This window comes from Saccopteryx leptura, chromosome 3 (assembly GCF_036850995.1).
Source record: "Saccopteryx leptura isolate mSacLep1 chromosome 3, mSacLep1_pri_phased_curated, whole genome shotgun sequence".
Classification (NCBI taxonomy): Eukaryota; Metazoa; Chordata; class Mammalia; order Chiroptera; family Emballonuridae; genus Saccopteryx; species Saccopteryx leptura.
Window position 1 is genome coordinate 148,507,020 of NC_089505.1, and position 13,899 is coordinate 148,520,918.

At 39.1% G+C, this 13,899-nt stretch overlaps 1 protein-coding gene across 1 annotated transcript in view; it reads right to left on the reverse strand.

Moving 5' to 3' along the window:
* Nucleotides 1–13,899, reverse strand: part of LRRIQ3 (leucine rich repeats and IQ motif containing 3) — a 177,232-nt gene that overhangs the window by 134,810 nt on the left and 28,523 nt on the right. Inside the window, exon 3 of the mRNA XM_066372202.1 lies at nucleotides 7,787–7,920. Within this exon, the coding sequence (XP_066228299.1) occupies nucleotides 7,787–7,920 (134 nt within the window). The remainder of the gene's footprint in view (nucleotides 1–7,786; nucleotides 7,921–13,899) is intronic.

The window sequence follows — 13,899 nt, forward strand, 5'->3', positions numbered from 1 at the left end:
TGTATTTTTGTGTTATTTGAGAGTATTCAATTATGTTTTCAAGAAAAAGAGAAACTAATAAATATTTTATAAGATGCCAAGTATAAATACTTAATAAGCAAGTTTGAGCTCTAGGCAAAAGTTCTGAGATATATTACATAAAGACAGTAAGCACATTGGTAACCCGAAAAACCCATTACTGAATATAGAATAGATGAAACATAAGTGAATAAAGGTTAAAATAAGAGAATTACTTACAGATAGAAAGTTATGAAAAGGATCAACTAACATCTTAAAGTATCCATAAAGCACTGACTACATAATCTCCAGAGAAACAGTTGTGTCTTCCACCAAATCTATCATCCATCAGTAAACTAATATAACCTTATGCATGCTTTGCTCAAAATACGCAAATAAAATTCGGAACAGCTTAGCAGGTTGACAGTTAGTATACAGCTATGGTGAGGAACACTTGCTCGTGCATCTTTGCAATAAATCAAGAGTGAGTTGGCTCCAAACACTTTCTGGCTGTTGAAGACCCTGAGTCACTCATCCACAACTCTAGTCCTTATAACTCAACCATCAGTAATGTGGCCTGATGCCACAGAGAGAGGACATAGGAACATTGAAGAAACCTCAAACTAAGGGTGTTACCAAATATAAGCATATTGGTCTGTGAACATGACCTCTGCTATAGTTAGTCTATCAATTGATAGACTTAGAGACCACCACTGCAAAGAGGTTAATTTACCATTATGAGAAAAATGGAGAACAAAGTGAAAATGTTATAGATTATTAATAAAATAATTATTGGAAATAATCCATTAATAAAGGATAAGAAATCCCTAAATACATAAAGCCCAACAAATCTCAAGTTAGATAATACATATAAAGAAATGGATTCTTTGAACTGTCAAAATAAACATCTTCAGAAAACAAAGATTTTATGTTTAAAAGTAGTAAGAGAGAAAAGAAAGACAGCTTTAAAGAAACAATTAGCTTGACTCTTCAACAGGAACAATGAAAGCCAAATAACAGCAAAAATATATTCAACAAACTAGTAGAAAATATCTATCAGCCTAAAATTACAGGCTCAGTGAAAATATAGTTCAAGTATAAGAGAGGAAAAAAAGAATCCTAAACTGTCTTTTTTATCTGCATTCCTTTATTTTGTTTGTTTCAATCTATAATTTTAGAGTCATTAATCAATATCTAGTGATCCTTGATATCTTTTCATGTCTAACACCAAATATCACTGTATATTTGAATAGTTATAAACTTAGCTTTAATATAGGGTTATTTGATTGCTATTTCATTGGGAGATTTCCAACTCTCAGGCTTTTCTCTCTTTCTCTGTGTGTGTGTGTGTGTGTGTGTGTGTGTGTGTGTGTGTGTGTGTGTGTGTGTGACAGAGACAGAGAGAGAGAGGCACAGGTAGTGACAGACAGGAAGGGAGAGAGATGAGAAGAATCAATTCTTCATTGCAGTACCTTAGTTATTCATTGATTTCTTTCTCATATGTGCCTTGACTGGGGGACCTCAGTAGACCGAGTGACCCCTTACTCAAGCCAGCGACTTTGGGTTCAAGCTGATGAGCCTTGCTCAAACCAGATGAACCTGCGCTCAAGCTGGCAACCTCAGGGTTTCAAACCTGGGTCCTCTACATGCCAGTCTGATGCTCTACCCACTGTGCCATCACCTGGTCAGGCTGGGCTTTTCTCTTTTTTTAATTAATTTTAATGGGGTGACATTAGTAAATCAGGGTACATATGTTCATTCAATTATGTTGCATACCCATCACCCAAAGTCAATTGTCCTCTGTCACCTTCTATCTGGTTTTCTTTGTGCCCCTCTCTCTCCCTCCCCCCCCCCATAACCACCACACTCTTGTCCATGTCTCTTATTCTTGTTTTTATGTCCCACCTAAGTATGGGCTTATCTCTTGAGAGGCAGTTTTTCCAGGAAGGAAGTGTCTAACCTCCTGGCTAGAGGGTAAAAGCCTAATTACCACTTGACAGAGAAGGTAATTAGAAATCTCACAATATTTTCAATACATTCCTTCATTTTTATTAGAATATACTCCCTGCCATAAACTTCCTGTGATATTCTGATTACTACCAGTCAGAGAAATGTTTTTAATGTGTTCATTTGATTAGGTTAGATCCAATAAGTTAATCTATATTAAGATCAACTGATGAGTAAGAAAACTTAGTAACATTTTCAAAATGGCTTTGCCATGTAATCATGGGAGTAACAACAGAGAGCAAAGATCATTTGAAACATCTTGAAATTCTACTCATCAAATAAGATCAAATATCAGTTACCTTGGAGCCTTGAAAAATGAGGACACATTCATTCAAAATATGCCCAAATTTTAATTACCCTGCTACTGGACAAAATGAGGAATTGTAGAGAATCACCCATCTAATCTTGAACCCTTTATGACTTGGTTTTGGGAATTTTAGTTAAAAAGCCCTAAATGTGAATGTCTCTTAAATGCAAACATCAGAAAGCTGTGTGAGTGACCTTTGTGCAAACACAAAGGAATAATACATGTAAATAGATTTTTAAGAAATTAGCCTAGAGAGTTCTAGATTGCCCATTCCTTTGTGCTTGTTAATTAGCAAAAGAAAAAGAATTTAGTGACCAAAATTTGCCCTTTCTGCATGTCAGAAAGAAGTTCATTAGTCATTTTTCCCCATATGATCTGATCTCCCTTGAACTTATTCCTGTTATCTTTGTTCTGCTTCTGATCAATAAAAGCTGAGGGAGAAAAAGATTCAGGAGGTTTGTCTCCCTTGACTGCCTCTCCCTCTTCCACTTGACATCAAATTGTGTCTTGAGCAGTTTTTCCATGCGACACTGGTAGTTCCCAGGGGGCTGCAGTACTACAAGGAATGATTGAAATATCCTCCTCATCCTCATATTCTGCCAGTGTGATTGATTTTCTAATGACAATCTAATCTGAATGAAATGCATGCTTGTTGTAGTAGGGTATAAGCCTCTTAATATATCGCCAGATTTAATTGGCTTATATTTAAGATTTTTATATGTGTATTCATGAGACAGGCCTGTAATTTTTCTTGTAATCTTCTTGTCAAATTTTGATATTGGCCCTAGCCAGTTGGCTTAGCAATAAAGCGTCGGCCAGGCATGTGGAAGTCCCAGGTTCGATTCCTAATCAGGGCACAAAGAAGAAGCCAACATCTGCTTCTCCACTTGTAAAGCCAGTAGCCGTGGCCACAACTACAGCTGCCTGGCCCATGCAGGTTCACATTTGATTCGGACAGACAGTAATGAAACAACGGAGCTAAGAACTGGTGGGCCGTTACATTTAATCTTAGCTTGCACCCAGCCGGCAAGAAATACACACAGAGGGAAAACACTTCCCTTTCTATTCAGGGTTCCCAAAGCCACCGTCTTATCTGAGTTTCCTAGAATCAAACATTTCTACCTCACCAGCCTTATTCACCTCTGCTCCCCATCTCCTTCTCTCTGCACAAACTGGCTTCTCCTTCAGCAGTCCACCATCTTGGCTGCTTCTCCTCTCCTCCACATGGCCTTTCTCTGCTCTCCTCCAACATGGGCTCCTCTGCCCCATTTTATAGTGTATAAATCAAAACCTTTAGTCCAATATACAAACAAGGAAATCTCTGATACAAAGTCATTTATCTGAGGCATAAATGGGATTCATCATGAAAGTGCACCACCTCACATCATCCAACAGTCAAGGGTATGAGGAAAACCTTAGTTTTGAAAAGATCTTAGTATTCAAAGGGTGGAAAAGGCTTAGTCTTAAAACTAAGCCTTAGGCTATAATGACCCTGCCTGCTTACAGCCTGTCTCCCACACTCAATGTAAACTATAAGCGAGCAAACATATATATCATATTTACAAACTTATTTGACCAACATTCCACCCCTTTGGCTAGCTTCACAATCTAAAGCACAAGTATTTCTGCACAAGGAAATTAGGCACATTACACAAATTACAACAACATGACAAATCATACAATTTCAATAATTACAAAGGTACATTTCACCAGTCTCTGAGCACTTTTCCAAAAGCACAAAATGTCTTTGTCCTTCTTTCTAGCTATTTGAAAAGCTTCCCAGGGCAGGGGAGGGCCTCCAGCAAAGCCACTCCCCACCCCCATCAGGGTATTTCACATCGTCCAAAATCCATAAATCCATCCAATAAAGGAGCCAGTGCTCACTTCAGTCATAGTCCAGGAATCAGTCCACACACTTGGGGCCTCATCCCTGCCGTCCTGGCAGATCTTACACTGTCCCAAAGAGGAGCACGTGGCAATGGCAGTCAGCATTTCCATCTCTGCTATGGAGAACATGATGGTATTCATCCCTATGTCCCAAAATCACAGATCTACCAAAGGTGTAGTAGGTACTCCTTGATGCTGGGCTCTCATCTTCTAGAGACTGCTGATCGCAACTCCAGCCCAATTCTCCTCATCCTTCAAAGAGGAACTGAAAAGATCAGCTCCTACTGCTGGGCTTGAGTCCTGGGCCGCTACTACCTTTTGATTTGCAAGCCTTGCAGTACCCCCCGCCCCGGCCTTCTGCCACTGCTGGCTCTCCACAATGTCCAGGGCAATCTGCAACTAAGAAACCTGTGATTCCTTCTCCAGCAGCTGCATCATTTCCAAGCGAATCTCATGAACCTGGTCGGCCTCCTCTGGTGCTTGCTCCAGCTCCAGGGTTGACATCTCTTTCTCCCACATTTGCTCCAGCTCGTTCCACTGCTCAGTTTGCAGGACCCCGTTGGCCTCTTCCACAGAGCTCTCGGTTTCCTCACACAAGCCTGTAAAAGTCAGCCAGCCTACGGCCCCTAAAAGGACAGCCATGGGGAACCATAATAGCAGCCAGCCCTCTACTCCACTGCTCAATGGTGGTGGTGGCTTCATACCAATCGGTATCGAATCCTGTCACAGACTACGCCAAATGTAAAGCCAGTAGCCATGGCCACAACTACAGCTGCCTGGCCCGTGCAGGTTCACATTTGATTCGGACAGACGGTAATGAAACAAAGGAGCTAATAACTGGTGGGCCATTACATTTAATCCTAGCTTGCACCCGGCCAGCAAGAAATACACACAGTGGGAAAACACTTCCCTTTCCATTCAGGGTTCCTGAAGCCATTGTCTTATCTGAGTTTCCTAGAATCAAACGTTTCTGCCTCACCAGTCTTATTCACCTCTGCTCCCCATCTCCTTCTCTCTGCACAAACTCTGCACAAACTGACTTCTCCTTCAGCATTCCACCATCTTGGCTGCTTCTCCTCTCCTCCACGTGGCCTTTCTCTGCTCTCCTCCAGCATGGGCTCCTCTGCCCCATTTTATAGTGTAGAAATCAAAAGCTTTAATCCAATATACAAACAAGGAAGTTTCTGATACAAAGTCACTTATCTGAGGCATAATGGGATTCCTCATGAGAGTGCACCACCCCACATCATGCAACAGTCAAGGGTGTGGGGAAAAGCTTAGTTTTGAAAAGATCTTAGTACTAAAAGAGTAGGAAAGGCTTAGTCTTTAAACTAAGCCTTAGGCCAGGGGTCCCCAAACTTTTTACACAGGGGGCCAGTTCACTGTCCCTCAGACCGTTGGAGGGCCATCACATACAGTGCTCCTCTCACTGATCCCCAATGAAAGAGGTGCCCCTTCTGTAAGTGTGGCTGGGGGCCAGATAAATGGCCTCAGGAGTCCACATGTGGCCTGTGGGCCGTAGTTTTGGGATGCCTGCCTTAGGCTATCATGGCCCTACCTCCTTACAGCCTGTCCCCCACACCCAATGCAAACTATCGATATAAGCAAGCAAACAGTTATATCATATTTACAAACTTATTTGACCAACACCACCTCTCCCCCTTCTCTCTCTCTATCTCTTCCCCTCCCACATCCATGCCTAGACTGATTCAGCACATTGGCCCAAAGCACTGAGGATGGCTTTGTAAAACCTCTGCCTCTGGCACTAAAAGTACCTCAGGTGTGAGCATTGGCCCCAGATGGACAGTGCATCAGCCCCAGACAGGGTTTGCCAGGTGGATCCTGGTCCAGGCACATGCTGGAGTCTATCTCACTATTGTTCCTCCTCTCACTTTAAAAAAAGGGGGGGGGGTAGGAAGAAATCCAAAGAAAATTTTCCCACAGAGTCAAATGATGCAGAGAGCACAATACATCACAACAAAGGAATTTCTAAGAAATAATAGATAGTAAAAATGTAATATCCATTTTTTCCAGGTGTTATGTACTTTATGTTCATGTTCTAAATTCCCACCAGCAAACAGCAAAATGACTACTGCTATTAGCCCCTGCTCTCTACCACTTAACATATGCAGAAACTCGGGCTCAGGGTAGATAAGTAATGTGTCTAATGGAACAGTATATTAAAGAGAGAAATAATTTGAATTGATCTGCATTAGACTACTAATATATTTTTATTAGTGACATCTCTGCTCACAAAGCTAATTTAAATTTTGCTCATGCATGCTGAATTTTCAGATATTATTTCCACCCATAAGGTTTTTATCTCAAGTTACATGAGTATCACAGAAAATCTTGATTCTAAGAGTAAAAAACTCAATCCTAGGGCCATAAACTAAAGACCAAGTACCTTTAGTTAGAGGTTTACTTCATAAAAAATTCACTACATTTAAAGAAATGAGACAGAAATAATATTTTAAATAAATATGCACCTGTCGGCAGCTGCCTGATCCTCTTTCACATCTTTTAGTGACATCATTTTACTTGTCCCCAATTGTGAGCTCACTTTCTCTGATACTTTGACCTTGATTTAAAAGTGTATGGCTCCTCTTCTTGAGAAATTGCTGGCACTGTATTATGGTCAGTTTGGCTCCTTGACCCTCGTAGTTATCTCTGTCAGGGTAACTGCCATCTAAGATTTAGCCATGCAGGCTGATTGATGCAAGAGAATGTGTTTTCTGCTTACCGTAGAACGCTGAATAGCATTTCAGTGAAAATTCTTAATCTGGCTTTCTCAGAGACTGTCCATTGCCCAAATCTAGAACAATTTTAATCATACCTATATTTCAGGGCCAAATTTTATTTCTATCTTCTGCACTCTATCCTTTAGCATCTAAAAATAAGCTACATAAAAGTGTTCACTTACTTATTCATATGTTTGATGTTTGTCATGACTAGTATATATAAAGTAATGACAGTGTGTTCTATCTTGCCTCCCTTCCAAGTTCAGTGTTCAGAGACTCTGCCAAGAAAAGTGTTCCTATATTTGCAAATGTCAACTACTACAAAGGAATGCAAAGAAAACAGAGAGAGAAAAATACAATTAACCAAAAGATAATATAGATGGATATGGTAGCAGATGTTTCATCAAAATATCTTCATATTCAAATAAAGTATAAAATCCTCATACATATTTCATGGTTCATATTTCTATTATATACTATTATATATTACATAGCTTATATTTCCATTTCTTATTATATGAGAAAAATTCAAGGTATGTTTCTGATTGATGTGTCTAAGTTTAATAGAAAAACTGATAGAATTACTTAAGCAGTGATTAATAAAAACTTTACTAGTAATAAATATGTTCAATTTAAAAGAAAAAATAAAAGTATCAAATTTTTATTGTGCCAAATATTGTAAGATATTATTATAGAGTCTGTGGTGTTTTCTTTAAAACTAGATCAAGTCATTTATAAAACATCATTTTGATAAGGAATGTAAGAAAATTATTGGAGAAATATTTTTATCATTGAGTTTCTTATTATCTTATTTTAATACTCAAATAGCAGAGAAAATAAAACATACCTCAAACTTTTTCTAACTAGGAAACCACGAATCCATCTTTGAACAATCAAAACCGGTGAATTATGAGCCAGAATTTCATTAATTTTTGAAATAATATATTTGATATTATTAATATGATCCTCAAAGGTTGATCCCTGTATAAAGAAAATATGTTTGACAATTATATTTTGCAAAACTATTTCCAAAAGACGTTTTAAAATTGGTAATCTAATAGTAAGAAAAAAAACTACTAGAATATTCACAGGTGACTTAAAGGCACAGCAGTTGAATAATATACAATTTCATGTATATTTTATTAGATCAGAAAATCAAGGATTAGTAGCACCAAATAATTTTAATTTTCTCAAAAAATGCAGGATCCATTACAACTTTCTCCATTCTAGATTCTTCTCCCATTCTGGCATCGTAAATACAAATTTTGACCATAACCATCTAGAGCTCCAAAAGAAGTGACATGAATAGGTACCTAGTGAAACTCTAAGAGTATTTTTTGGATTCCCATCAAGGAAATTGACAAGTTGAATCTATAAAATTATTTACAGTAATTTAAAATTTTTTTATAGCTTAACTATCGTGTTGGACACTTTTATGGGAACACAGCACATTCTGCTAGGAAATGATATTCTCTACTACTGCCTTTAAAAAAATTACCTCCAAGATCTCTGTTCCTGAAAATGTTTAGATTTGTAAACAGACTTTCTATATCTTATTGATCATTTGGCTAGTAATAAAGCCATTTTAGTTATGTTTTGAATGTAAGGATTCTGCCCTAGGAAGCTATCCTGAAAATTACCAAACCCATTACGTTAAAAACACACACATTTTCACTTATACCCTTAATCAGCTATGTACTGCTAGGAAAAAAAAATCACGAAGTTTTGCAGATTAGTGCTACTTCATGTCATCTCAGAATATGATTTTAGGAGTTCAGAATATGCCATCCCAAAATATGCACTGTGGCATATCAACTAGAGTGACAGACCCTTGAAAATAAGCAAATGCAGGGAGGGGCTTTCTCTAAATGTCCCTTATCTGCCTTAAGACAGATCTCCCAAAAGGCATTCAAAATAAATTCCTTCACCAGGAGTTTCACCAACCAGGGAAGATGGACTGTTATTGAAGATAAGTAAATTACTTTAGAAGGAGAGTTTAGGAGAGACCACCACACCCAGATGCATTTTGTCACAAATTCGCATCTGTTCTTTTAAGGGCCAATTATTCATTTTTCCTAAAAATCATTTACTCTCCTAAAAAGCTTACATCTCTCTCCCCTTTATTTAAGCATAAATTCTAAGCCACCTCAGGAGTTACTCATTTTCCTCTGGGTTTTACCTATGTATACAAAACATAGATGTTAATAAACTTCTACTTTTCTCTTGTTAATCTGTCTTTTGACAAGGGTCTCAGCCAAGAACTCAGAAAGGTCAAGGGAAAATTGTTTTTCCTCCCCTACCATAGGTTAGGGGCAGGGAATTTGAATACACAAGTAAGAAGTGAAGAAGAATAAATATAATAGGGAGCTTAGATGACTAGGCTTAATTGGCCCTGGTCAGACCCTGCGGTTCTCACCAGCAGAGAACCATTAAATTCACTACAGTTTAAAGCAGAGTCCTGCTTCCCACCAAGGCATGAATAATACCTTCTCTTATCTTCACCCATAGGCAGGGTTGTCTCTGCCAGAGAACAAGTAACCCAGACACACTCTGGCTTTCTGATGTTTTAAAACAATTATTTTGTGAATTGACAATAAAGCTATCACGGTACACTTGTACAAATGTCATAAACCATTTGATATCTGAGGACAAATGGAAATATGCTTTATAAAGAACAAGTAATGTATTTCCTCCTCTAGAGAAATGATGGCTGGATTTAAATCCCAGTTCTACAACCTGCTAGCAATGTGATTTACAGTAAGAAACCTGTCTGTCCAAGGTTCATCATCTGTAAGATAGAGATAACAATAGTATTGCCTCATTGGATTGTTATGAGGAAATATTTTTAAAACACTTAGAATGGTGGCTGAAACATTTCAAGCATCCAAGAAATGTTATCTGCAGCAGTTTCACAGTAATACTTAAAATGACACATAGTTTTAGAGTTTATACAGAACCTATATACATCATCATATTTGATACTCAAAAAATAGTCTAAAGTAACTTACTAAGCAATTTATCTAAACTTATGTAAAATTAAGAAATAAATAAACTATAAAAGATAATTAGTATTAATATTTTCAATATAATAAAAATAATTAAAATACTATATAGTAAAAGTTTAATAAAGAACAACATATGCTTGGGCAAAAAACTATCATAATCAACTAAAGAAATAGTAGAATAATAAAATATCTATGCTATTGTAACCCTAAAATAAAAATGGGGCTATTGTTAACCCTGGTATAAAACATGATCAAGCATTTTCAAAAAAATATTAAAGACTTTTGTAATATAGCTCATGTGGAAAACAATACATGTATTCGAATAAAAAGCATAGTTAAAAAAAAGTGTAAACTATATTCTATTCATACTGCATATAATTACACAAAATCCTCAATTTGATATTTTAAACATATTTTCACTTATTTAATTTTTTTATTCTTTCTATTCTCCTGCCTTCTATATGTATCTCATCCCTAAGGTCTATTTTGTACTCCATGTGTGATTTTTTTCTAATTTGAGATATATTTTTTCAGCAGATTTGAAAAAGGATAATCATACTAATCCCATGTGGTTTTTTCTTTTCTACTTGTTTTTTCTCTTTCTTTCTTTCTTTTTTCTTTTTAAGAGACACAGGGAGAGAGAGACAAAGAGACAGGAACATTGAGCTGTTCCTGTATTTGCCTGATGGGGTATGGAACCAGCAACCTCTGCGCTTCTGGACAATACTTAAACCAAGCTATCTAGCCACAGCTTAACTTTTTTTTAAATTGATGATTGATTTTTAGAGATACAGAGAGAGGAAAGGAGAGAGAGGGAAAAGGGAAGGGAAGAATTCATCTGTTGTTTCACTGAGTTGTGCATTCATTGGTTGCTTCCCGTGTGTGCCCTGACTGAAGATCGAACCCGCAATGGTGTTTGGGGATGATACTCTTAGCTGAGTGAGCTAACTGGTCAGGGCCATGTTTATTTCAATATACATGCATATTATAATATACATACTGTTTTTATTCCATCAGAAAGCATATTATATTCATAATATATTCACTTTAATAGTCATGTGAAATGGTGAGAATCTACGTGAAACTCCCCACATTAGCTACAAAGATTTTGTATAATTGTAAATCAGTATTTTTAAGATTAACTGGGTAAACATTTTGGGAACTCACTACAGTCAATTTTCATGTTTAAAAAAACTCACTTGAATCAAGCACCATTAAATAAAATAAAATTTAAAAATATTTATTGAATTTATTGGGCTGACATTGGTTAATAGAATTATATGGTTTCATATGTAGAATTCTCTACTACTTCATCTGTATATTGCATTGTGTCTTCACCAACCCAAGTCAAGTCTCCCTTCATCACCATCTATTCCAGTGGTAGTCAACCTGGTCCCTCATGCCCACTAGTGGGCATTCCAGCTTTCATGGTGGGCAGTAGTGGAGCAATCAAAGTATAAATAGAAAGATAAACTATAGTAAGTTGTTTTATAAAGATTCATTCGGCCATACTTAGCGAAAATACGACATAAAGTACTTCATAAGTAATTATTATTATATGCTTTAACTTGCTGTAACCCTGCTTTATAAATTTTATAAAGTAGCCTGACCAGGTGGTGGTGCAGTGGATAGAGTGTCGGACTGGGATGCGGAAGACCCAGGTTTGAGACCCCGAGGTCACCAGCTTGAGAGTGGGCTCATCTGGTTTGAGCAATAATTCACCAGCTTTGACCCAAGGTCGCTGGCTCAAGCAAGGGGTTGCTTGGTCTGCTGAAGGCCCATGGTCAAGGCACATATGAGAAAGCAATCAATGAACAACTAAGGTGTCACAATGCACAACAAAAAACTAATGATTGATGCTTCTCATCTCTCCATTCCTGTCTGTCTATCCCTCACTCTCTCTCTCTGTCTCTGTAAATAAATAAATTAATAAATAAATAAAAATTTAAAGTAAAGTTACTTCCCTACTTTATAAATCACCATTACTGTGGAACCAGTGGGTGGTTAGAAAATTTTACTACTAACAGAGATACAAAAGTGTGCAGTAGGTATAAAAAGGTTGACTACCACTGAACCCTTTTCCACCTCCCCATCCTCTTTTCCTCCTGCAATTCCCACACTGTGTGGGCAAGGCCTGCCAGGGGTGAGGATGATGGAGATGCAAAGACCTGACTCCAGAGACCAGGTTCAGTGACACAGGTCTACTTTATTAAGGAAGTAAACTAACATATACATGGGTTCAGCCAATAGGATGTTATGGCCAAAAAAGGTCAGGAGGCTGCCCAGCTGGCACTGAGTCATTTCCAAATAGCCGGTGAGCTCCCTTCCTCGGTGTGCCCAGGAGGGTTCTGGGAGCTGGAGTATTCTCACAGCATTGCATCAGCCACAGCTGCTAGGTAAATGCTCTGCACTCTACCTACATATCCCCCTTCTCCTTTAATTAAGGCCAGTTGAACTTGCCTGATGATTGCTTGTTGCTGTTGTAGCTTCTGAATGCTACGCATTATGCAACAGAACCCTAGTAGAACTAAAACAACTATAATACCTATTATACTATATGCTAATAGATTACCTGGATTAAACAATGAGGCAAGCTTCTGTAATGTTTGACTAGTTAGGAAATAGAATGTGGGTCTTAAACAGGGGATTCCTTCTAGGGGTCGAGATGTCATTTCCCTCCCACTGTGTTACAGAGACCTTTCAGGTGCCGTTAAACACAGTTCCATTTTGATTGTAAAAAATGGACATAGGTCCATGCTCGCCCCCTTCCCACAAAGGTCCCAGCATCCAAACATGGAACGGATGGCTTGTCACAGGCTGTGTACTGCGTATTGTTGCATTCTGTCTCTCAGCTTCTGATGCCAAACTCCAAGGTTGATGGTCTGCACATCCAGGCCAGAGGCAATGTGGCAGTCTCTCCAAGGAAATTCCTTCTCTCAGGAGTGTTCTTAGATGTCCGTCATACAGGAATGGGCAAAGAGGTGACCCTGGGAAGGCAAGGTTAGCGGGGCAGGCCCAGCTGTTGGTAGCTAGGGGGAGGAGGGCTTGTAGGCCAAGTGCTGCACCTTGGTTGGTAGTACCATTTTCAGCAAAGTCCCCCATAGTATGATTTTGAAGGAGGACCCACCTCTCTGAGGGGATGGTGTTATTATTCAGAGTAAACTTAAGTAGCATTGGATCATTGAGGTTACCCCATATAGTGCCGTTCCACTGTTGGGATTCCGGCCACTATTGTCACAAGGGAGACTAAGGGAGAAGTTACTGGAATATATTGCTGGAAACTGGGCTACTAACTTCAGCAGGCATAATTATGCCAGGGTGGGGAACAGCAGCCCAGACGTGGGGGTCCGCCTGCATCTGGTAGTCAGTGGTCACTATAGTGCACACAAGCAAGAACAGAGCACCAGGGCCCATCAGGTACCATTCTCTGGGCCTGCCCCGCCAAAGCCTCCACATCCCCCAAGGTGATGAGGTGTGCACGCCGGCCACGAGGTCCTCTTCTGGAGCACTGAGGACCTCCTCCTCTCAGGCATAGTTGGTGTGGAGGAGGCCAGGGCTGTGGCTTTGGATGGGTGAAGACTGAACCACTTAGTTGGTGCCCAAGAAACCCTGTCAAGCAGGTTGGGGGGTTCCTGGGATCCAAACTGGCTGAAAAACACAAGCATAACCTCTCCCTTGCATCAGAAGAGGGTGTGATTCCTGCCACTGTGCTATAGCTGGGTCCTTCCAGTGTCGTTTCAGAGAGAGGAAAAGGGGAGAGAGCAAGAGATACAGTAAAACAGACAAGACAAACAGAAAAATGAGGGAAGAAAAGAAAAAAGACACATGGGGTGTATAGGCTGGTCCAGGGGTCTTCAGTGGGAACACATATTGGAATTAAAGCTGGGGTAGAAAATGGCATCTGACAGGCTGGGGGGGGGGGGGGCATTAAGCCCCGGCAGGGAATGAGGAATTA